Below are 25,096 nucleotides of genomic sequence, written 5' to 3' on the forward strand. Positions count from 1 at the left end.
TGAGCAATAAAATGAAACTATGGATATGCCCAATAACATGGAAGGATCTCAAAAATATATGGTATGTGAAAGAAGCCAGACAAAAAAATAAGGTGATAATTTCAATTCTATCCATGGTTCTCAACGGGAAGGGGGGGCAATTAGGCTCCCTGGGGCCCCGAGGGGACGTTTGGCAATGTCTAGAAACATTTTTCCCCTGTTACATCTGGTAGAGGGAGGGGAGAGCTAGGAGCATCCTGAGACGGAGGATGCTAAAATTTCGTGTTAAACACAGGCCAGGCCTGCCACAAGGAATTATCCAGCTAAAAATGTCAAGGGTGCCATGGCTGAGAAATCCTGATTTTTATGAAATTCTAAAAAAAGGCAAAACGATAGTGAAGTAAGTCAAATGCTGCTTGCCTGAGGCCAAGGGAGGAATCGGTCTGCCCTGCTTGCAGGAGGCTTTGCTCTGCTTCCTCTGCAAAGCAGACCAGCGCATCCTCTGAGTGCCATTTTTCTAAGGAGTGAATGCTAAGGTCTAGGAAAATTCTGATTTTTATAGGATTTGAAAAACTCACACTTGGGGATAAAGGCAGAATCCTGCTGAGGGTCTGGGCTATTCATTGTGGTTTGTTCCTACCCAAGCCTTCCTCAGAAAACAAATGTAATGGAACAATTTTCCATTCTTTTAGTTAGGGAAACCAGAAAGGATCCTGTCCAAAAACAGGACAGGTCCAAGGGGCTGCAAGCCACAAAGCCTCCATCTGGAAGCACAGGTGTAGGTTTTGTCGTCTACCTCTGAAGCAAAGCCTGGATAAGCAGGATCCCTGCTCAGTCACTACAGGGAGGGAGGGTCATCCTCTCCGTGAGGTTGGGACAGGTGTTGGCAGAGCTGTTACAAAGTCCATGACCAAAAAAAGAGTTGAGGGACTTTCTAAAAAGGATGAGGAGGCTGGGGTTAGCACAGGACTGGTATGACATGTGTGCCATTTTTTCAAACATAACTGCCCTGCCCTCCCAAGTCACAAAAGGCCCTAGACTCTGGGGCTATGTACGAGGCATGTTCCCTCTTGGCGACAAAGTGAAGTGCCAGCAGAGGCCACATGTTTGCTCCTTGAGCATAGGAATATGCCAGCAAAACAGGGCGGGGGCGTACAAGGACAGAGGACAGGCCTAGGGCACAAGGGGAACGAGCTCCCAGCTGGAGGGGGCCCTCAATCCATCTTGACAACATTGGCAACTGACCAGAGCCCAATGAAATGCACCATGAATCCGATTTTCAAAGAAGAATTGTTCCCTGGGTGTCTTACTCAGACATCTTAGGAAATGCCAAAGGCCCTGAGAGAGCACATGAAGAGAAGGCTCTCAGCAGAACAGTGGCCTTGGCTGAAGCAGAGAGAAGCCCCAGGCAGTGGCAGGCCTGGGCATGGCTGGAAGCCAGTTCGCTCTGGGCAAGGCTCAGAGATCTGCCCCTGAGGCTCCCCCTGGGGTACTTACCGACTAATTCCTGAGGATCTCGCTTTTCTACTTCGGGATTATCCTGTAAACGAGAGACAAATACAAAGAGGTAAGCCTGGGACTCCTAACCCGCAGTTCCTCTCTTCACTGAAACCACTCAGGATTTTAAGGGAGGAGAAAAGGTGCAGGCAACACACGGAACCTAAGAGTGAGCTGGTGCTCTGGGGGCCTTCTGGGGCCCCTGAACCTCCTACGCCCCCTTCCTCATCAGAGCAGCCAAGATGGTCCAGATGCCCGCTTCAATCCCTCCTCCACAGCCCCCAACAAGGACTAGTACCTACCGATGCCAAGGAGAACAAATGCCAGCCATCTGTCACCTGTACACCTGGACCCTGCCCGCTGTCTCCATGGGGCCTGGTCAGCCACCCCTACCCAGTACTGAGGAAGCAAAATGTGGCGACTTTGTAACATAAGACTCGCAAGACTAAAGCACAAAAGACTATCTGCTCCCAAGAGATTTTTCTTACTTTCAGTTTAAGCAAAAAAAGGAGACTTTATATAAGGGGCTAGCTTCTGGAACCCTGGAGCAGGCGGGTACTGGGCCATTAATAAGGGACTGAACCAGGCCCCAGGACGGCCCTGGCACAGGGCAGCTTCTCTCCTGGCTCACCTCTTGGCGTTTTACATTGGCTTTATATCTCTCCAAAGAAAAAGCTTTCTCTGATCCTTAACGCAAACTTCCGCCCCGCAACACCCACTTCTACAGGTCCTTCAGCGACGCCGGGTGCAGAAACTTTTAAAAGCAAAGGTTTCTTATCAGACGTTTTTCTGGATTTGCTCTGTATTTCAAAGCTCAGAGTAAGTGCTTCACCTAACCAAATCCACCCGGAGAAGGCTCCGGTCCCAGCCCCTGTCGCAAGCCCAGGCAGTGGGGAGGCCTTCCCTTGCTTCCATCGTCCCAAATGTCCAAGAGCAACAACACACCTGTCTTCCCCATCTGGCGGGGGGGACATCCGGCCCCTCACACACAGTCAGATCAGGAGGTCTCAAGTGCCACGACATGCTAATGAGCAAAGTGGCAGAAGCTGTGCTCACAACAAGCTGCTGGATCTTATTTCTTTCTCCTTTGGTTGGTGGGGGAGGAGACAAGACAGTAACAATTCTGGAACAAAGTAAAATGGGCACATGGACACAGCTGCAGACCTCTGTGTACTCCACTTATATGAAGAGATGTTACATCGAGTTAACACTTCAGAAAGGAAGGTGCCAGGCAGCCACCAAAAGCCCTCCTGTGCGATGGCTCCATGCCAAGAGCAGAGTAGTAGTTCTTAGCCTGCTTCCCCAAAAAGTCCCTCCCAACTCCGGGACAGGCCCAAACCCCTCACTCTTCTGAACACTGCAGCTATTCATTCGACCTGGATGGGCCTATCCTCCAGGCCCGGCTGCTTAGCAACCTGTCTCCTCCAGTCCTCACTCCGCCCCCTGCCAGTCAGGTGGGCAGAGGGGAGGCAGGCCTGCGCTAGGGAACAGAGGGTTGGGAGCCATGCCTGGAGGAGTGCTGTGCCAAATTCAGGTTGATCATCAATCAGCTGGTCTACAGAGAGTGCCCGTCTCCAGGGGCCCCACAACAATCCCTCTGTAGCAGTGACTCCAAAGGAACCAGCGTTAAAAAGAGTGTGGCAGCAACAAAACGCGAAGACTGTAAGAGGTCCTTAAATATTCCCTCTAGGGGACAGCTTTCTGGGTGCTAATTGTAAGAAAACATCAGCACAAGATTGTGGGTACATCCTACCTCCCCTCCCCTTCCAGACCAGTTGGCTGGTATTCTGAGGACTGACCTTAACCATTCAAAGGCCCCCTAGGGGCTCCTTTCCAAAGCATGGCAGGGCACCAGCCCCTCAGCTGGCCCGAGGAAGGAGGCAAGATGGCCAAGTGGGAATCCTACCCAGCCTACCCCAGAGGGACAAGGAAACACAGTTACTAAACCTGTCTCTTCTCAAGGGAAAATACTTGTTCTCCTGAGGGTTCCTTGGGAAGGGTGAAAGAAAGGCTGTGAGCTATCCCAGGGGCCTCCAAGCAGCCTGTGCCCCCAGTGAGGCGGGGTGGGGATTCCCACATTTCACAAGGTCCTCGCCTGGCTCAGCTGAGGATGTTTAGTCACATCTCAGGGAGAAAGGCAATGTTGGGGCAAAACCACCAACAGGAAGGTGTTCTCTCTTCTTTCAGTCTTTCCTTTTTTGGCTTGGTTCCTCATTCTCTCAAAATAATCTTTCTACACAAACACAAAAAGTGATAAAGTTGATAGTTGGTTTCAATTTGCCAACTGCTCTGCTTTTTTTTTTTTATTCTTACCATGCACAGGCATGCGCACATGTACATACATGGGTGGGGCGTGTCCAGGGCGTACTCAGAGCCCCATGGAGCTATGGACTCTTACTCAACCCCAAACCCAACATCCCCAGAAACAACCCCCACTCCCCATCCCTGCAGAGGAATTCAGCTCTGTGATCCCTCCATGCAAAGCACCAACCTATGAACCATGGACCCAACTCGAAGTACAAGAAGATTCTTTTGCCTTAAGAGAATCCTAAAAACTGAATATATAAATGAGCCACCATGAACTGGAAGGACTGGAAACCACAGAGGTTTTCACAAAGGTCTCCTGGAAAAACTTTGGAATCTGTGGTTGTTCAGATCCTCCTCCTCCCTGTCACTGCCACCTACGGGACTCCTAGGTATGGACAATGAAACAATGGGAATCTGTGCCTCCTGGTGGCCACACCTTGTTAGATTTTAGAATGTAATTCTTCTGTCCTCCGACATGAATAAGCTGGGGTGTGAGCCTGTGGAACTCCTGGCCAAGATGCCCCCAAAGAAGCCAACAACTGACATTCTTTTGAATCCAAAAGCAGTTTAATCCCACCTCTTGCCCTGAGCATTACAAGTATGCTCAGTTATGCCCTACAGTGAAGGGCCTGGTGCCATACATTAGTGTTCTTCAAAGGGGAATGAGCCCAGGACTGCAAACGATGCTGAAGAAAGGTCAGCAATGAAGGAGAGTTGGTAGGTCTGCTAAGATCAGAGAGGATGACTGTCAAATACCCCAAAGATACCTTTTGGGACCATTTACCCTCAACTGTCCCTTGAGGTAAATTTCATCCAATGAAAGCAGCCTCAGTTGGGAAGACAGGCCTGGGGACAGGGGCGGTCCACACTCAATACAAAGACCTAGAGAGACACCCTTCTCCCAGTCATGCCTCAGATACCAGGAATTCAGTACAAAATGAACCAAGCACCCATGGTAGTTATTTTGGAAACCACCCATGAAAAACATCTGACAGAGCTAAGGAGAGAGATGAAAGATTCACATTATTAAACTGCCAGTGGTTCAGGACAACGGTTATACAAACCTGCCATAGATTCTCTCTATCCCCTTAAGGAGGCTGAAAGGAACAGTTAGGAGGATACAAGTAAAAAGCAACAAGAAGCCACTGTTCCTTTTCTTCCCCCGAGGTGGTGTTTTGGAACCCACAGGACCCAGGGGGTCCCTGTCTTGACTTGTAGGAATCCATCCCCCTGGCCTCCAGGTGGATATTCTCAGTTGGTCAAAGTCCTGAACCCAGCCAGGAGGCATGGAACCCAACCAGGAGGCATGTCCAGAAACCCGCACAGACCTGGAGGTGACAGTGCATGGCCTTCAGCTGTGGCAGGCTGAGGGGCTCCCCGGCAGTTCACCGGGAAGGTGAAAACAAAGCATCTCATCTAACAGGTCCTAGGAGAAAAGACCAGGTAAACCACCTCAGCTGTCTAGTTCAAGTCCAATGAAGACATAAAGAAAAAATAAAAATACACAACTCCTGAAGAAGCCAAGTGAGAACACGGGAAATGAGTGCTGAGCTGGTCAAAGACACCAATTCTGTGGCAAGGTCTCCCTGGCTGACTGTGCACTCCTCTAACCTCCCGAGGCTCCTCCTGAGCCTAAAGCCTCACCAACCAGGGCACCAGGACATGAAGTAGCCACAGCAGCCCAGAGGATGGCCATGAAGTCAAGAGATCTGAACCCGTCCAACTTTGGTTCCTTAATCAACTGTGTCTGAGACCCATAAGAAGGCATCAGCCATTACAGACACCCTGTTCTCAGGGACTGTAGAACCTGGAATGTGGTTCCCTCTGCAGAGAACACAAAAAAGTCCAGCCACTCAGAAACTGCTTCTGATCAGAGGAAGGAAGCAGACACAATATGGCTCCATGACGTGGGATAAGCGGCCATTTGAGCTGGGAGGATTTGCTCAGCAGAGAAGTACCAGATCCTGGTCGTGAGAATGGAGGTTTATTTACAGCCAACAATACTTCAATCCGTCCCAGAGGCAGCCCCACAAAGCACGCTCAAGGGCCCAGTGTCCAAATGGAGACAAAGCAATGCAGCCTCCAGCAGCTGGATTCTGTCCAACCTAAACGTGGCTTTTTCGGCCCAGCTTTGGGAGCTTAGGCTCAGAGAGAGCACTCTGAGAAGAGGGCAGAGGGCAGCCTCTCCCCACTGCTGGGGAAGAATGCTACAGACTGTACATTTTCTGATAAATGACGTAATCTTGCTTCTTAAAAGTAGGGTGGCAGCCGGGGACGCAGATTAGTAAAACAATGCCTTCCAAACCTTCAATTCTCTCAGATCTGGGACTGGCCAAGTAGTTATTAAGTCCTGGTGAAATCTCACTTAGCAATGATTCCTCTCTGGGGCGCGAGGCCCTGGGGGACTCCCTGCAGCCATGTCAGCCTCCTCCTCCCAGCACAGAGCTGCACCAGGGCCTGGGGAAAGCCCGTTCCCTGGAACACATCCTCCCTATTCTTGCTGCAAGTAAGCCTCACTGAGGCCTCAGTCCTCAGCTCCAGGAAGTCTTCTTCCGCCCCACTCCCACCCAGCTGATGAGGACATTTGCTCTATTCTGGGCTCTATCTTAGTTCCCAGCACCTGCAGGTTAGTGCCATGCCCACAACAGGTGCTTAAACATTGCTCAACATTGATGAAACACACACACATATGTAGAGACACTCTCCTTTCTAATGGGCCAGTGGTCCATTCCTCAGCCCAGTTCCCACCCCAGACTCTGGACCTATTTAAGTCCACAGTTAGTGTCAATGTGTGACTCAATGCCAGACAGGGAGGCAGCAGAGATGGACTAAGAAAGAGGCCAGCCTTGGCGATAAAAAGCTGATGAGAGACAGGCAGAAGGAAGAAGGTGGCGGGGCATCAATACTGAATTAAAAAAAAAAAATCTAGCTTGTCACTCCTAATCCCAAAACAAAAATAATTATTATATAGTTAACTCATTTACTTATCCATAGATCATTTATTGAGCATTTATTGTATACCAGGCAGTGGGCCAAACAACGGGCAACTCAATCTCAGGGAATTAATTGTAAGTGTTATGCTAAGCACTTCAAGGAGATCATCTGATTCTCAGACAGTGCCATGAAGTGTGGGCGGACAGCACTGCAGTTTCCGAAATGATGAGTATGCCTAGGAAGCCCCTTGAAGGCATCAAGATGAGATGAATGTGTGAGCCACTTCGGGTTGCCAAGAAGCAGCAATTCTGGAACTTCTGTCAAAATACCTCCAAGCTCCCGAAAAAAATTACTGTGGTTTAACGGGCAAGGATAAGGCATAGTGAGGACTATCAGGAACCCCAAGGCTCAGCAGAAGTCACTGATCCCCATGCTGCACAGGACAGCCCTCCATGTCATAGACGCCCAGTGTCTATGCCCTGTTTTATCCTAACACACACACAGGGGAGCCTTGGAGAAAGCCCGTCACCAGCACATTTCCTTCAGTTGTATCCTGTTGGCCAGGACTGGGTCACTGCCATGGCACACTGCCGGCCTGGGGATGGAAACAGTCAACTTATCAGAAAAATGGGCGGAAGTTGGTGGGGCCACTTTGGATCCAAAGGACTCACCTATACTCCCAGCTTACTGACGGGAAGGCTCAGTTCCCCAAGCAGAGGTTTCTATAGGGAAGGGTTAAACAGGCATCCGCTAAGACAAATTAAGCTAGGTCTCAACCTGGCCTTGCAGACTGAAGAGGAAAAGACTTTTTTTCCCCTATCTGAAAAATTTAGCTCAACAAAGCCAATATTGCTCAACATGGTGCTGATGTTCTGTCACATGGAACCAACCAGACTTCAACGTAAATGCAAGGCTCTGGCCAGGAGCCATTCCAAAGGAGAGACTTTGTTATCTGACTATTCCAAGTATAATCTCATATTTGATTCAAGACATCTGAAGACTTTGAGCTTCTTGAAAGTTGTACAAAATGTTTGAAGAGGGCCATTCCATTCCTCCCTCTTATACCTGGGGTGTGTGTTTGGGTATAGAGATCATCTTACATAAAAAATTTGAGTTAAGGGGTGCCTGGGTGGCTCAGTTGGTTAAGCATCTGTCTTCAGCTCAGGTTATGATCCAGGTGTTCTGAGATCAAGCCCCATATTGGGCTCCCTGCTCAGCAGGGAGTCTGCTTCTTCCTCTCTTTCTGCCCCCTGACCTCTCTCAATGAATAAATTAAAAAAATCTTAAAAAAAAAAAAAAAAGAATTTGAATTAAGCCTTCAGTAGTGGGTCAGGTTGTATTTTTTTCTTAAAGGTTTTCCAATAAAAAGTGTTTCTATACCTCAAGTTGTTATTTGGGGCAGGGTGGAAGGGCTTGGAGCCAGACAAAGACACAGGAAACAGCTTTGTGAGTCTGAGGGTAGAAAAGTGAAGTCTTTCTGACACAACTCAACATGGTCACCAAATTACAATAGCATTATCCCATCTGAGAGGTCAGCCACCAAACTGAGGTGTTAAGATTAACATGTAGGACAAAAGTAACGGATGCCAGAAAGCCAGGAGACTGGAAAGGTGAACTGGCTGCCATCTACATACTGGCAGGAAGAAGAATTAACAATTTACAGGTCCAGAAGCAAAGCCAGTACCTTTAAAGCACGGTTTAGAAAACATTTACCTAACTCCAAAGTTAGGAATGCAAATGAACAAAATCTTAGCACAGCATCATTTCAAGGGACAAGGATTAGAACACAGAATGAGGGTGGGAAGTGCTGGATCCCCAAGGACAGGCAGCTTGCTTTCTGCATCACAGAGTTTCAAAAAGATAAATCCTGACTAGGGAAGGAGGCACCCAGCCACACCTTGGTTAGTAATCTGTGGCATCTGGGCCTGAAGGGGAGAAATATGTTGGGGCTTGCACTGCTGAAGGCGGGCCGACTGGGCATGCAGGGGCTCCTTCTGGCTGAAGAACCACAAAGGAACAGGGTGAGGCTTCTGGGAGTCTGAGCTTCAGTTGACTTGGTGCAAGTGCAGTCAAGAAGGCCCTGCTGGCAGGTCAGTGGAGCCAAGGGGGGGGGGGGGGGGGTCAGAGGGAGAATAATGGTTGTTCTCCTCTGCACGAGATCACAACTTCCAGCAATTACATTTCTACCAGCAGTGTTCAGCTTAAGATGTAGCCAGGCCTTCTTTGGAAGGTGGCTAGACAAAGGACCTAGGTTGGAATTCAATCTGGACAACAAAAGAGCTACTTCCCTCTAAAAAAGAGCTACAGCCTACACCCTCCCCCTCTCCCAATCTCCGTCTTGTCTGTTACTCAGATCAGATCACCACTTAAAATGATCGGATCACCACTTAGAACTACAGATCCCAGCCTGGGGTGGGATGGATTCTCCCCAGCATGGAAATTCCATGACCATTTCATTTCCGTGAAATTCCATGGAAATTCCATGCCCATTTCTGCAAGGGCACCCCTTGCCTTGTTAAAGAATGAGGACTGAAGAACGCCATCCGGCTGTTCATTGTGGTGAGAGCAAGGAAACTCGAATGTTAAGTCGGCCTGGGCATTCTCAACAGTTCAAAGGCCACGTTACAACTTCCAACAAGAAGTTCAGAGTGGATGGCTCCCAATCCAGCAATGGTCAAGGGCCATTTCCTTCTCTGGTCCTAGGTGAGTCATGCTCTAAGTTTTTTTTTTTTTTTTCTTTTCCCTAATCAGCACTCAAAGGATCATGAGGTATAGGAGGCAGAACATGGAGGAAGGTAAAATGACAAAACCAAGATGGAGGGACCAAGTACATTCTCCCTCCCACGCTCTGAACAACACACTAGAAGCTGACACATACCATCCAACCTCCCAGTAACCCCGTTAGGCAGACAAAATTATTCCTATTTCATAGAGGACTAAACCGAGGCAAAATCCAATGAAGTGGCTTCTGGCCCAGAAGTAGCAATGCTGCAACCCGAGGCTATCTGACCCAAAGCCTAGTAACACTGCTTCCCAATATCCTCCCTCTAGACTATGAAGTGGCAGATAATAACGGTTTCTATGAAGCCTTTGGTTCAACCACTGGGGAAAGCCAGCATCAACGACTAATGAGGAAAAATACCTTTCCAGGAATGACTCCATAGTAGGTCACAGAATAAAGAAGTTAAGCTCTCAACTTAAGGAGAGGACAGCCAGAAGTGTTACCTTTTAACTATAACGATTAGGGGAAAGAGCTCAAGGGTCCCCAGTGCTCCAGCGAGTAATGTCTGAGTTGACCTGAGTGGAATGGCTGGTACTGAAGACTTAATCATATTAACAGCAGGTGCCGCCACCCTGGCCTTGAGTCTAGAGACTTCCTGGGAGCTTACAGAAGGAATGCTACCAAATTCTGACTGCTACTAAGCCCTCCTCCCTTAACGGGTGAACAATCATGAGGACTGTGAGGAGAACTCAAGTTTTAAAAAATGAGTCATAAAATAAATAAATAAATAAATAAATAAATAAATAAATAAATAACGAGTTATTTCTTCTGACCCACATAAAGAGTACAGTATGTGTTCTGTCCACCAGAGAGTCTAATCAAAAAGAAATTGCTTACATGCAATCTTACTCAGTAACAACTTTAAACATAAAATAGTTTTTGCTACTACAGTGTACTAATTCTGGTTTCTATTCTAGCTGGCTCATTTGAGAAGAGCTATAGGAACTGATGTGAAAAGTGTGCTAATGACTGGTCTCACCCCTAAAATAAAAGCTGGATCTCAACCTTTTATCATTCCCCTTTGATAGTATTTAAACAATGACAAAAATTTTTTTTCTTAGAGCGGTTTCATTGAGATATAACTCAAGTCCCATTCGATTCTTAAGTGTTTAGCTTTTAAATTTTCACTTGTGTCCCATTATTAGTTCTGAAAATGTTCATTACTCAGTTGGAAACAAAACTAGATGCAAACTATGTATGCTGTTATATAGGCAAACACAAAATACAGAAGAATGTAAATGAACGCACTGTCAGGACTGTGGAATATTTTAACTAAATATTAAATTCCTGCTACTGTAATAATTTGGCAATAAAATAAAAACAAAAACAAACCTTGATAGGATAAACACCAGAAAAACCGTACCATATAACCCCATCAGGTGTCAGACTTCTAAGAAAAAGTCTACATTATGCTCTAATAGATAACCTCTGCTGTACTATCCTGAAAAATAATTCTCAGAACATTCCACAAGCATGGGTTGTCCGGAAGCTCACAATGCAAAGGCACACAATAACCACTGTGAAGGCTGGAAAGAGACTCATGGTTCCTATGCCACACCATACAACCTGCCTTCCCACCTTAAAATTTATTTATTTGAGGTAGAGAGGGAGAGGAAGAGAAAATGAACGTGGGAGAGAGGGGCAGAGAGAGCGAATCTCAAGCAGCCTCGGCACTGAGCATGGAGTCCGATGTGGGGCTCGATCACAATCTGAGCCGAAACCAGGAGTCATACACTTAACCAACTGTGCCACCCAGGAGCCCCAGAGCCCGTCCCTCTTAAGTATCCTTTACAATTTACAGCCAGAACACATTCTGGAGTCTCTTTCCTTAAACGGTCGATGAAAAGAATGAAGGATTTCAACTGGAAGTGCTGCCCACGTACAATTGCTGGTAGGCTCCTGAAAGTTCTTCCTAAAAATCAGTAGTCAGTAACAAATTCCTCGGAAACAAGCTCCATAGGCAGTTTCCAGGCTCCAGATCAATGAAGCCTGAAAAGATCAATAATAATGCTGGGTCCAGGGAGAGGCTGGAGAGGACAGGAAAGGAAGTAGGAGATTACTGAGTCAGCTCTACCCATCGCAAATCCCTCCTCTAGACTTCAAGCCAATTCATAACACATGGTGACTGAGACACTTGACCTTCTTAAGGGAATTCAAGTGTGTGAGGTACAGTCACTGTACTGCTCACTACGCTGAGCCAGGCCTCCAGGGAGGTGAGAACCTTACCCAGTCCCAGTGTTCTGGAACTCAGAGACAATCTACCAACGCAGTTCCTAAACTGCCAGTTTGGGAACTGTTAGGAACTGTAGCAAACTCACAAAGGTACAAATGACATTTAAAAATTTCAAGGCAAAAAACAAAACAAAAAACAAAACAAAAAAAAAATTTTCAAGGCAGGGGTGCCTGGCTCAGTTGAGAGTCTGGCTCTTAATTTCGGCTCAGGTCATGATCTCAGGGTCCTGGGATCGAGTCCCATGATGGGCAGCTCTGCACTAGATGTGGAGCCTGTTTGGGACTCTCTTTCTCCTTCTGCCCCCACCCTCTTCCACTCTCTTCCTCTCAAAATAAATAAATAAAGTAATTAATTTTTTAAAAAGCCCTTATCATTTTCACTTTTTTTTTTTTTAAAGATTTTATTTATTCATGAGAGACACACACACGGAGAGAGAGAGGCAGAGACAAAGGCAGAGGGAGAAGCAGACTCCATGCAGGGAGCCTGATGTGGGACTCGATCCCGCGTCTCTAGGATCATACCCCAGGCTGAAGGAGGCGCCAAACCACTAGGCCATCAGGACTGCCCTAAAGTAATTAATTTCAAGGGAAAAACAGCATTACTCAACATCTATCAGATACCACACAAATTCACGTGTTACCTTTTCAAGTGGCTACCAAATTGTGAGAAGAGTAATGTTGATTGTTTGCAGCTAATTGTGAGGTATTTCTTTTGGCCTATGAGAGTTCTGTGAAAAATTCCTGAGACACCAAGGGTGCCATGAACCGAGAAAATGTGGTAACTTCTGACCTACAGGATGAGGGCATCCAACCAGACCCAGTTTTGTTAAAACTGGCTGCCAACAACTGCATTTTAGACCATGGGCTGGACGTCTACACACGTCACATCACCTGGTAAAGGAGGCATTACAGATGAACCGAGGCAGCTGTAGCCATGAGCCAGTAGTCCCACAGCTGGAGGGGAGCCAAGCCAGTGCTCAATCTAGGTCTCCTGACTCCAAGTCCACTAACCTGGATCAAAGGAATGACCCCACAATTCCTCACTATTTTTAGGGTCAAAGAGTCTCAAAAATGTTTTTTTGGGGGGGCACCTGGGTGGCTCAGGTGGTGAAGAGTCTACTTTCGACTCAGGTCCTGATCCCAGGGTCCTGGGATGGAGTCCCACGTTGGGCTCCCTGCTCTTCAGGGAGTCTGTTTCTCCCTCCATTTGCCTCCCAACCCTGACTCATGTTCTTTCTCTCTCAAATAAAATAAAATCTTAAAAAAAAAAAGAAATAATTTATGTAATTAGGGTTATACACACCTTTAAAAAAATGCCGGAACTGTGCTTTCTCCCACCCGATGCCACCTCCTCGACCCAGAGATGCTATTTTGTTTTGACAGATGTTTGCTTTTTGGGCCAAGAGGATTCTTTCCCTGGGTCAAAGCTGGGACTGCAGCACCTCAGGGAGGCCGGCAATCCCACCCCAAAAAGTGAAGCCAGCCCTCCCAGTTAGCTGGCAGCAGGCCGCTCCAGCTTTTCCATGCCAGGTCATCAATGCCCGTGTTTGTTTTCAACGGAAGGGTGGGTCAGAGACAGTAAGCCAGTGGAAATACCTCCATCCACAGGAACTGTGGGAGCAGGGGAAAAAAAACAAGGGAAAACGTTCCAGCGTAGCCGACACAGAACACGGACAAAGGAGAGTGGGAAAAGGAAACCCATATGCCAAGGGCAAACAGATGGAGGAAACACTTAAGCCATCTGGCACCCCTGTCCCCACACAGTAAAGAGCTGAGCAGAGGCCTGCCACTTCCGGTCTGTTTTTTTCTAGGACAGCAGTGCCACCTTCTGTTGAGTAATCAGATCTGAGTCAGGCCGCTGACTGCGGAGGTGAGACCAGAAAATTGGAAGTTAGAGGAAAAAAGATGCGATGGAACACAAGTGCTGAGGCATTCTGCTTCCCGTGGAATGCTCAGCCACCTCCTTTTCTCTAGTTAGGGGCAAACTCAGCACCCCAGAGCTCCATCCTAGCTCCCCAGGGTGATGGGTCAGGACCAAGGGCTCCCCCCAGAGGTGGATCTGGAGTTACCATTTCTTACTCCAACCCCCAAATGGGGAACTTTGTGCTCAGAGGTAACCCCAAACATCAGACTGATAAAAACTAGGGCAATTCCCAGTCTTTGTAGTCTACACTTTTACTTTCCAAAGTCAGCAGGTAATAAGTGAGGTTAGAGAAGGATACTCAACTTTGATTATCCATAATGCCCAAGCCCCTTCCCAGGACACCACTTGGGGGGTTAGTCCAAATCCATGTTTCTCTAGAACATTCTTGACAAATGCTTTCTTAAAACTTGTCTGAAAAAGGTCCAGAAGCAGGGAGCTCACTACCTTGTGAAGCAAATGTGTCCCCTGTAACTCTTGTGTGTTGCTTCAAGTTCTGCACGTGGCTCTCACTTCCCCTCCTGGACCAGACCTTCACACAGCAGACACAACTGCAGGCTCTTTCCCGGTTGCTTCTCTTAGCTCCCTAGCTTCTCATGGCATGTGGTTTCTAGGTTCTTCAACATTTAGGACTGCTCTCCTCTGAATGCTCTCCAGTTTCAACGTGTGGAATTCGCTATTCCCAGACAGGCCCAACGACAGAGTGACCAGCCTAGGAGGTGAGCCATGGGACGTACTGGTGGTGGCAACTAACGTCACTAAACACCGACATGCCAGACACCATTAAGCTAATTGTCTGTTCACGTTTACTCAGTTAATCTACATTAAGTAAATGAGGCATATTTTATTATGATGCTTGTTTCCTGGGTGACGAGCCCTGAGGTTAAGAGACTTCCCCAAGGAAGGTGGCATTCCAACACAGAGCTCTGGCTCCAGAGCCTTAACTTCCTACCCTGGGGCTGTCTCGTCTTACTCTGGATATTCTACCCCTCAATGCAGCTCAAGGCCCCCCTATGGCTGACAGCTCACTGGACACTTCCAGAGCAATGCAAACAGTCACCAAACACCTATTTAGTATTCCCAACCCAAGGGTCTAGTTTCTGAAAAATAGGGGTTCTCAAAGTTGATCTGTGGACCCCAGGGGGTCTGTAAGGTCAAAACTATTGCCCTAATATTAAGGTATCCCTTGTCTTTTCACTGTGCTTACATTGACAGGGGCAAGGGTGGACAAAGCTGGCCCTTTGGAGCAAATCAAGGCAGCTACAGTGAGTTTTAGCAGTAGGCATTCTCTCTCTCTCTCTCTCTCTCTTTTTTTTTTTTTAAGATTTTATTTATTTATTCATGAGAGACACACACAGAGAGAGAGGCAGAGACACAGGCAGAGGGAGAAGCAGGCTCCATGCAGGGAGACTGACATGGGACTTGATCCTGGGTCTCCAGGATCAGGCCCTGGTTAAAGGCGGCACTAAATCGCTGAGCCACTGGGCTGCCCACGTAGGCATACTCTCAGTCACAAAAAAATCCAATTTCATTTAAGAATATCCTTCTTAAAATGATTAATCTTACTGAGTCTTGACCCTTGGGTACACATTTTTTTTTTTTTTTTTTTGCATTTTGTTTGATATGAGATGTCACATCAACACCTCTGCACACCTCAAAGAAAAGCACTTAGGTGAGGGAATTACAGGTTGATCTAGGTGCTTTCTCCATAGAGCATCATTTTTACTTGAAAGAATGACCAACTAAGGTTGGTCAGATTTGGGTAGCTGGCACACATTTTCTAAAAAATGAAGCCTGTCACATCAAGGAAAACTCTATTTTATTTATTGGTAATGATAAAATTCAAGATCAGGTAAGAATAAGCATCTTGGAAAATGTGTATTCCCCACAGTGGGCAGTTTCCCAAAACTTAATGGCTTGTCTGATGAGATTAGTAAGGTCATTAACAAATGTAATTAACAAACACTAGATCTGCACAACTCAGTGAACCAACTTTGCCTGAGTTGGAATGGAATATCATGACTAGGTGAGAGAGCCATTCAGAGGGCCAGGCATACCGACGGGACTCGAATAAAGCAGAATATAAAGAGTTCACATTCCATGGTGAGAGTAACTTTTTAGGAAATCACCGCTTGGATCCACATCAATCACCTAGAGGGCTATTAAAATATTTCTCCTTGGGATGCCTGGGTGGCTCAGCTGCCTTCACCTCAGGGTGTGATCCCGGGATTCCCTGTGGGGAGCCTGCTTCTTCCTCTGCCTCTCTCTCTCTCATGAATAAATAAATAAAATCTTAAAAAAAAAAAAAAAAATTCTCCTCTTTCCAATGACCTGTGTCTAAAGCCAGATTGTTTTTCAACCACTTCAACCAAAATAAAACATCACAACACACTGAACGAAGAGGCAGTTGTGAGAACCTAGCTGTCCACCAAAGTGGACGTTAGACGTTAAAGAGACCCGTAAAATGGCAAAACAATGCCAGGTTTTGCACGACGTTTTTGGGTTTCAGAAATAGTTACTTTTTGCTAATATAGTTACTTATGTTAATATATAATTGGTTTATTCATTTTTTTAAAAAAAGATTTATTTATTTATTTATTTATGAGAGAGAGAGAGAGAGAGAGAGAGAGAGGCAGAGACACAGGAAGAGGGAGAAGCAGGCTCCATGCCGGGAGCCCGACGTGGGACTTGATCCCGGGACTCCAGGATTGCGTCCTGGGCCAATGGCGGTCGCTAAACCGCTGAGCCATCCAGGGATCCCATATATAATGGGTTTAATGGATATTTCAAAAATGCCAAATATTTCAAATTTTTGTTTTAACTTCTATGATAGTAAACAGTAATAGATAAAACCAAAATGAAGTGAAGCTCTTTGGGATCCTCGGTTTTTAACTGTGTTAAACACACCAAAATGTTTTGAGAACTGCTGTGGTAAAAAAATCAAAAGCAGATTTTAAAAAGCCAAGGAGGCTGCACCTGGGTGGCTTAGTCAATTGAGTGTATGACTTCAGCTCAAGATTAGTGATCTCAGGGTTGGGGTTGTGGGACTGTTTGGGGAGTTGCTTGTCTTTTTCCCTCTGCCTCTCCCCCGCTTGTGCTCTGTCTCTCTAATAAGGAAATAAAATCTTTTAAAATAATAATAATAATAATAATAATAATAATAATAATAATAATATAAAAACCCAAAGTAGGAAGGAATGCCATCTGGTGGAAAAGACAGTTTATGATACCAATCTCTTTGCTAATAAAGTAAATGACACCTCTGGTCCATTTGGTAACATATCCTATTTTAGAAACTTCACATACTTAAGGCAAAAATATTAAAAACTCAAGGTTTGGAACTCAAAAATATCATTAATAGTCGGGGCACCTGGGAGGCGCAATTGGTTAAGCGTCCAACTCTTGGTTTCAGCTCAGGTCGTGATCTTGGGGTCACGAGACAGGGCCTCAGGTTGAGTCTGTTGACTCTCTGTCTCCCTCCCTCTGTCTTCCCCGTGCATGCAGGAGGTTTCTCTCTCTCTCAAATAAATCTTTAAAAAAATGTAAAATATTAAAAATCAATTAAGTATTCCAGAAGAGTTCAGGAATAGAGGGAGAGTTGGGAGGGGTCTGAGGCTGCTGCCTGAAGACAGTCTGATGACAGCTCAGACAGGAGAGGAAGCCAGCACCAGGGTTAAGGCATGGGGAGCCCAGAAGACTGTTTACAGACCTTGGAGATACCTCGGACATTCATGATTTTTGGACCTAAGGACATCTGAGCCAGAGAGTTCTGGCTCGCCCCTTCCACATTCATCTGCCAAAAGAACTACAAGTCACCTTGAGGGCAGATTCTGTGTTCTGTCCCAAGAACAGAAACTTTCAGAACACTGCTCATTCCACAACCAGACCTGAAGTTCCAATGACTGAATGAAATACAGTAAAGCACACCACTCAAAGCCTAAGTATAAATGACCCGTCTTTGCCACATTCACGTGGTACTGAGAAAACCTGGGCACAAGACACATTAACAATCTTCCCAATTCTGCCCCCACGCCCCTAAACCCTGCTGTCCTTCCTTGTTCTCAGGGGATTTGTTGTTTAGCTTGCTGTATTCCAGAAGGGGTGACAGCGAAGTACCTCACTTCTCTAGCCAACTTCCCCAGGAGGCCTTCCAGCTTTAGGCAAAGGCCAGCTACTGTACACACAAAGGCTCTGGGGGCCCACACACCCTCCTCTCCCTCCACACTGAAGCTCCAGCACTTGGCAGCTCCTCAGGTTTATCTTGTGCATGGGCCCTAAGGCCCCCACACCCCAAATATGAAGACAGAAGACCACTACTGGCCATCTTCATTCCGCCAGCCCAAGCAGAGGTATGGTCACGCTTGACCTAAGCCACAGGTCTGCCCTTCAGCTTTGGATGCTTGGATGAGTGAAGCCTGGGCTCCTTACTTGACATAGAAGGGAGTGGCATTTGCAGTACCTAGGGCTCAAGCTTGTTCTCTCTTTTGCATGTTGGTGCCCAAACTTTCTTCCTTGGTAAATGTGTTATTTGTATCATCCCACAGCCTATCATGGGCTTATTTCAATGGTTGCACACAATTCGATCCAATTTCAGAATCAGCTCAAATTTGGAACAGCTCATGCTATATTTTTGGATATACTACTGTTTTGATTATAATTTGGTACAATTTTCCGAAGTTCTACTATGTTGCCTTGAAGGCTTCAGTTAGTTTCAAAGCAACTTTTAATTACAAAACTTGGCCTGTATTCCCCAGGCCTGGAGTGATGGAATTAGACTTTCTCTTTGAAAAAGAAATGTTTGTGGGGCACCTGAGTGGCCCAGCGGTTGAGCGTCTGCCTTTGGCTCAGGTCATGATTGTGGGATCCTGGGATTGAGTCCCACAGGGAGCCTGCTTCTCCCTCTGCCTATGTCCCTGCCCCTCTTTCTGTGTCTCTCATGAATTAAAAAAAAAAAAAAAGGTTGTTCCCTAAAGAATGTTTCCTCAACAGGCACAGTTGTACTGATGCTCAGTATACAGTATAGCAAACCTACCTCACACAAGGGGGTAGGTGTCTCAACCATCATCACAATAGGTCAAGGAGCAGACAGGAAATGCTAATCATTCCCGGTTGCTACCGGGAGGGAAATATCAGAAATGGTGATGTTGTTTCAGAAAGACCAACTGTTTACCTAAAAGTGGATGGGCACAAGCCTGGGGATACAAGGATTAGGAGGAGCTTCTCCAACAGTTGGGGAGAGGCCTCACTCTGTCAGACCCTCTCTCATAGCCCTTCCTCACTTCTAGAGGACTAAATAGTACAAAAGGCACTCCCTGATTCGAGAAACATTCCCACATCTAAGTCACCTGAGGTGCAGTGATCCCACCAAGCTCACCTCGCTGCAGAGCACAGGTAGGCTGCTATGCTCAGCCAAGGCTTCTCGCCTTTCTAGTCTGAAGATATGGCACTAGCTGCAAGGCTGGAAATCCAAGCTGCCTGAGGGCTGACTCCCTCCATGGTAACCTCCTTTCTTTAGCAACCTGCTTTCATCCCGGATAATGTACAGGTTTGTACAGTGCATTAGCTGGACCAACATAGGTCCAGACATAGGAACCGAGCCACAGTGTTACAACGCCTCATTTGCTTCCGGCCACCCCACCACAGCCAACACCAAATACCTTTGGGTCATCAGCCTCAGGTTTTTCAGTCTCTGAATCGTCATCTTCCTACAAGACAAAGAATTTAGAGGATTAAGCTTAAAGGAGCGGGCCTGAGAGTTCTCACATGCATAATTAGGGGCTGGAGCAATGTACCCAGCCTGGGCCATCCCACCAAGAACCCCTCCCCTCCCCTATGACCCAGAACTAGAGAAAGAGAAGGGGGAAAGGAGATGTTCTGGGAGGTGGGGGAGGGGGTGGGGGTGGAGAAAAGACCACCAGCAGCTCAAAGTCGTTACTCCAGCAGTGTCATAGTCTACAGCAATGGAAATGCCTGAGATTAAAAATCACACACACAAAAATGGAAAAAGGCTGCAATGTTTCAGAAAAGAGTAAGAGCAAGCCCCATAAGATAAAGCAGGCATAGGGTTTCCAACGAAATATCAATTATTTAAAACCTGGAACATGAACCTCTTTTTTTCCTCCTTTCCTTTGCCTTTCATACACACAAGTACATCAGACTCAGACCTACCATGACATTGTTCACGGTCAGACTAGCATGACCCCCATACAACCACACCCGGGAACTTCCGCCCAGGAGCATTCACAGCTATACCAACAACAGGTCACATGACCAGGGCAAGTGACCCAGGGAAGGACTACATAGCCACACCTGGCCTTTCCTGGGTCTCATAGAACTGTCACTGACCTGTTCTATCCAGTCTTGTTCCTGATTCAAATGGCCTGCCTGACACAAAGCACCATATGAGCAAGGCATTTTCCAAAGTGTGTGCTGGCCTCACACGAGCCAGCCTACCATTTCACTGAATGAAGGTCAAAAATCAGCTACCCTATTAGGTAGCTATATCCACATCTGTTCCCAGAACACCCCAATGCACAAGAGCCTTTAACTTAACACCCAGGAAAAAATTAAGTTTCATTTGAAATTGCTTTTTTTCAATCGAGCTACACTCTAACCCAAACCTTAAATAGCACCCCAGATGCTAATATAAACATTATCTGTGAGACCTGAACAAGGTATACTGATGGCTTTGAGATTTCACTGTCCCTCTAGGTGCCAGTGAGCCCAAAGGTTTAAATCCAATCTCCATGATTCCCTTAAAATGTAATCAATCATGCCAGAAAGTCAGTGATATAGCTTAGCCAAATACGATTACATTTTTAAAATGTCTATATTGGGATCTGATGAGAGGATTTTACTAGAATATGATACAAAACTTAAATAGAATGAAAATTCTAAGCAAAGCAACATGGAGCAACACTTTAGAAACACATCACGCAAACTTATCAAGAAAATACAGTGTTAGGCTAGCATGTGTGCACTTTAGAAAATTTGCAAAGCTTTTCTAAACAATTTTAGTCAATTCTAAATTCTTGGCATTAATGGTGGGGCTAATGATGTGAGAATATCTTCCAAAAGAGCATCAAATACAAAACGCTTTTTGGTTTAATCAGAAACTATTTTAACGCTAATATTTAAATATCAATGCATAAAAAAGTTTCAAACAAATAATAAAGTACATTGAGTGCTTCAGTTAAAAGTATTGCTGAATAGCCAGATTTCACTTTAGATGACTGTGCTAAGCACCTGCTTGAATCCTTGCTTTCTCTCCAAACTTAAATTCTGGCTCCTGAGGCTCACTCAGGTCATAGTGTATCCAAAGGCTTTCTGGTTAATTAAGACACAGTTCTCTTTTCTTTGTTGCCAGTACATACTGAATGTCAGGCCAGATTTGTGCTCAAGAACTGAGGGCACTCTGATAAAAAGTGCCAAGTAAAATGTCAAGAAAGAAGTTAAGAAGGATCAAATCACAAATAAGAAACTAAATAATTTTCCTCCCTAATCTTTTTAATGAGCTGAAAGATTTTAATAAACCCCAACTAAGATTAAAAATACCGAGTTGACTGCAGATATCAATGTTAGGACAAATGCATTGTCACAAACGGAATAAACTCCCTTAATGGGGAACGACACGAAACACTCATTGATATCGGAGTTAAATAAAATAGTCCACTATCTTTTCCCCCAAATTTCAATTCAAAAGTTAATTCAAAATGGTCCAGATGAAAACAAGTTTCGTTTTCAAACAGAACTACCGATAACCAACCCAGTTTCCTCAACTGATACCAAACAAAAAGTGGGGGAAGGGTGGGGAATGACGTTAGCCATGGAATGGAACATTGTTGGTACAGTTCGAAGGTTTCTGGCAAATGAAATGGCGCTTGGAGCAACTCTGGATTAGAACAGATTTACTTACCGACTGCTTGCTGTTCTCATCCTCCTCTTCTTCATAACCATCTTCATCACCTCCGAGGCGAGAAAAGTCATCCTCTCCATAGGCTTCAGATACTAATCCACCTTTCTCCTCTGAAACAGAGGGGGAAAAAAAAAAAAAAAGAAAAATGAATGAATGCGTACAAAAATGCAAGACGATATTTCCGTGATTTGAGCAGCCAGAACTACCTTTGAATGTCTTAAGTCTCATGTAAGCGACTATAGGTTCAGAATCTACCTTTGGAAAGACCAGAATTCAGTGGATAAAATCATCAAAAAGAACATGGGAAAAAAAAAAAAAAAAAAAAAAAAGAACATGGGAGAAAACCAAATGCTAAATTCTTTCTTTCATGCTTTCCATTCACCTAGTATGCTGAGGACCTCTACTATTTCTATTACTACTGTTGCATGTTTTTAGAAAACCTTTTTAAAAGATTTTCTTTATTTATTCATGAGAGACACAGAGAGAAGCAGAGATACAGGCAGAGGGAGAAGCAGGCTCCATTCAGGGAGGCCGATGCGGGACTTGATCCTGGGACTCCAGGATCACGCCCTGAGTCAAAGGCAGGCAGCCGCTTAACCGCTGAGCCACCCAGGCGTCCCAGAAAACCTCTTTTGATATGCGTATCTACCCTCTATCAGAGGCAGTAAAACTTGTCTTCTCATACAAGACCAGGCCTCTGTTGCCCTCATTTTTGTGTGTCCTCCCCTAGGAACAGGAGCTTTAGCTGGGGGCACTCGGAGGGGCTACCAATCATACCTACTTGAGAAGCAAAAATCTTTTCCGTTTAAACCAAAACAAACAACAAAAAATATGAAATGCTACAAATTACTGGGAAACACCAGAGAACCTCCTGACTGGAACACACCACACAAAACTGAGAGTAGCTAACCCCCGAATGAGGAAAGGAAGGCCCAGATATGTTAGTTAACTTGCTGCCCTCTGATCCCAACGAAATCTGTTCCCATTTTCTAACACTGTGATTCTCAACCTGAGTAGCGTTAACAGTATCACTGATGGGTCTTTAACAGTTCACAAAATAAGGGAATCACCGAGGAGCATTAAAAAGCTCACAAGGGGATCCTTGGATGGCTCAGCGGTTTGGCGCCTGCCTTTGACCCAGGGCGTGATTCTGGAGTGCTGGGATCGAGTCCCCACATCAGGCTCCCTGCATGGAGCCTGCTTCTCCCTCTGCCTGTGTCTCTGCCTCTCTCTCTCTCTCATGAATAAATAAATAAAATCTTAAAAAAAAAAAAAAAAAGCTCACAAAATGCCCAGATCCTACCACAAACCAATGAATTACTCCCTCGCCAGCGAGACCAGGTATACAGATTTTTAAAACCTCCTAGATGGCGTGTAGGGCACATTCCCAACGCGAAGTCATAAATGCAAAGACACAACCTTTATCACCCTCCACGTACGTTCTACTCATCGCTCTCCCCGTTATACAATGAACCCGGAGGGAATAGGTAGCTTTGGATCCTCTCCATCCTTCGTCCATCCCTATGCCCCACGAGGCCCGGCACGGAGAAGTCTTTCCATAGTGTCGGCAGAGCAATCTAATCAACGGAAGGAGATGATCCACTCTTACTCTAAAGCGTCTACTCTGTCCCAACCAGGGCCTCGATCGCGCTTCGCGGCTCCGGGACCCGGGACTGGGGGCACAATGACCGTCTCTTTCTTTCCCTTCCGCCCTGCTAGGGGACCAGCACTCCAAGCAGCCACCTGACCCTCCCCTTCCAGTTCCCTACTCGCGCCTCACCAGCCGCGCCGCCCGCCGTTTCGACTCCAGCCTCGCCATCGGACTCGGGCTCTGAATCTTCCGCGTAAACTGCCAGAGACGACAGAACATTCCTCTTCCCCGCCATCTTACTCCCGCAACCCCGGCGAGCTTCACTCCTATGACTTAAAAAAGCCGACTTCCGTGCGTGAAGGCGACTTTTCCTATCCCAGGAGAACTCGCGCCGGTTCCTGTCCGGCAGCCAATCAAAACGGCCGTTTCTGCGCCTGGCCCCGCCCCTCGCACCGGAGGTGCCGAAACGTCATCACTGCGCGACAGATGTAAAGTTGTGTGGGTTTTGCCTGACACTGATTTCCCAGCAATTTGGCTCCTCAGGATCTGGGTGGCTTATGGGGGTCTTCGAGTAGTTCCCGACCAGCGGGCAGCGGCGGCCCGGCAAGAGTCCTTCGCTCCTGGGTGGCCCACGCCCAGCTCTGATATCTTGGGGGTGAAGACAGGGAGGCTTCGGCTGGGAAAGGGAGAAGCGAGCGGATCTGGGGCTTAGAGGGAGGAGGGAAGAGCTCTCCTCCGGGAGGTGGGAAGAAGAGGTCGGGGCTCTTGGGGGGGGGGGCGGAGGGGGGAGAGCGGGCGTGATAGCGGCGCTTATAAAGGGAGCCGGAGGTGGATCTTAGAAAAAACAATTCCATCTTCTCCAGATTATTCTAATGACACAGTTGTATTTCTCGTCGTGATCTGATTTCTAGCTCTGTGCTGTATCATGGGATGGGATTGTTCAGTGTTTTTGATTTTCTTGAGCATAAAAGTGGAGATGTTAAATTGCCCAGGAATTTGTTGCTTGACGCTGTTCATCTGGAGCTATGTTCGTTGCAAATAATATGTTGCTTGAGAGTGGATAAAGGAGATTTTACCTAGAGAAAAAATAAGCGGTATTTAAAAAGCAGATCAGAGGGTTTTCATCGCAACCGTATGATCATCGCCTTTACCTTAACTTTTGGCCACTGTCGCTAAGATGAGCGCTCACCCTTTTGACCGTGAACGTCGAGTCCGGAGCACGCTGAAGAAGGTCTTTGGGTTTGACTCTTTTAAGACACCTTTACAGGAGAGTGCGACCATGGCTGTAGTGAGAGGTAACATTGCCAAATTTCCTGCATTTACATTTGTCCTGGCTATACTGTAGCATTGCCAGAGGGTGCCAACACCCTCCTTTTGACCCTACCTTGGTCCATAGTTGTTGGAAATCTTGTAGATGCGTCCCTTAAAACTTGCAGTTTTATTGGCAGAATCACCCAGCTGTTCTGGTTCTTACATTTCATAGCCAGAGCTGCAGATTGAAAACAACTCATAGGGGCACCTGGGTGGCTCAGTAATTGAGCATCTGTCTTTGGCCCAGGTCATGGTCCCAGGATCGAGTCCCACATCAGGTTCCCCACAGGGACCCTGCTTCTCCCTCTTTCTCGGTGTCTCTCATGAAGAAATAAATAAAATCTTAAGAAAGAAAAAAGCCAACTCATAATTTTCAATCCATGTTTATTTGTGGTCTAGGCAGTAGTGGGAGTGACAGGAATAGCCTAATCCAGTCACTGACCTGCTAAACTCCTTGTTGAAGGTTGAGTAACCTGAGTCTGAAATAGAGAAGGAAGGAGTAATATTTTCCTTAAAAGATTTTATTTATTTATTCATGAGAGACAGAGAGAGAGAGAGGCAGAGACCCAGGCAGAGGGAGAAGCAGGCTCCATACAGGGAGCCTGACGTGGGACTCAATCCCGGGAC

At 46.4% G+C, this 25,096-nt stretch overlaps 2 protein-coding genes across 5 annotated transcripts in view; one reads left to right on the forward strand and one right to left on the reverse strand.

Annotated features, from left to right (window-relative positions):
- Nucleotides 1-23,611, reverse strand: part of SAP30BP (SAP30 binding protein) — a 34,974-nt gene extending 11,363 nt beyond the window's left edge. The window contains exons 1-4 of one of the 2 annotated variants that reach the window (XM_025999749.2): nucleotides 23,348-23,611; nucleotides 21,568-21,677; nucleotides 19,310-19,357; nucleotides 1,477-1,519 (exon numbers count right to left, since the gene is read on the reverse strand). In XM_025999749.2, the coding sequence (XP_025855534.1) occupies nucleotides 1,477-1,519; nucleotides 19,310-19,357; nucleotides 21,568-21,677; nucleotides 23,348-23,453 (307 nt within the window). In that variant the 5' untranslated portion in view covers nucleotides 23,454-23,611. The remainder of the gene's footprint in view (nucleotides 1-1,476; nucleotides 1,520-19,309; nucleotides 19,358-21,567; nucleotides 21,678-23,347) is intronic. The other variant, XM_025999750.2, reaches the window with a different exon arrangement.
- RECQL5 (RecQ like helicase 5) overlaps nucleotides 23,610-25,096 on the forward strand; it is a 37,664-nt gene continuing 36,177 nt past the window's right edge. For 2 of the 3 annotated variants that reach the window (XR_011999507.1, XR_003235138.2), the window contains exons 1-2: nucleotides 23,619-23,802; nucleotides 24,326-24,453. Coding sequence is in view for 1 of the 3 variants with exons in the window: in XM_025999747.2 (XP_025855532.2) it covers nucleotides 24,336-24,453 (118 nt within the window). In the remaining 2 variants the exon portion in view is untranslated. Of the gene's footprint in view, nucleotides 23,803-24,325; nucleotides 24,454-25,096 lie in introns of all 3 variants that reach the window. The other variant, XM_025999747.2, reaches the window with a different exon arrangement.

The sequence above is a fragment of the Vulpes vulpes genome, chromosome 2 (assembly GCF_048418805.1).
Source record: "Vulpes vulpes isolate BD-2025 chromosome 2, VulVul3, whole genome shotgun sequence".
In the NCBI taxonomy this organism is placed as follows: domain Eukaryota; kingdom Metazoa; phylum Chordata; class Mammalia; order Carnivora; family Canidae; genus Vulpes; species Vulpes vulpes.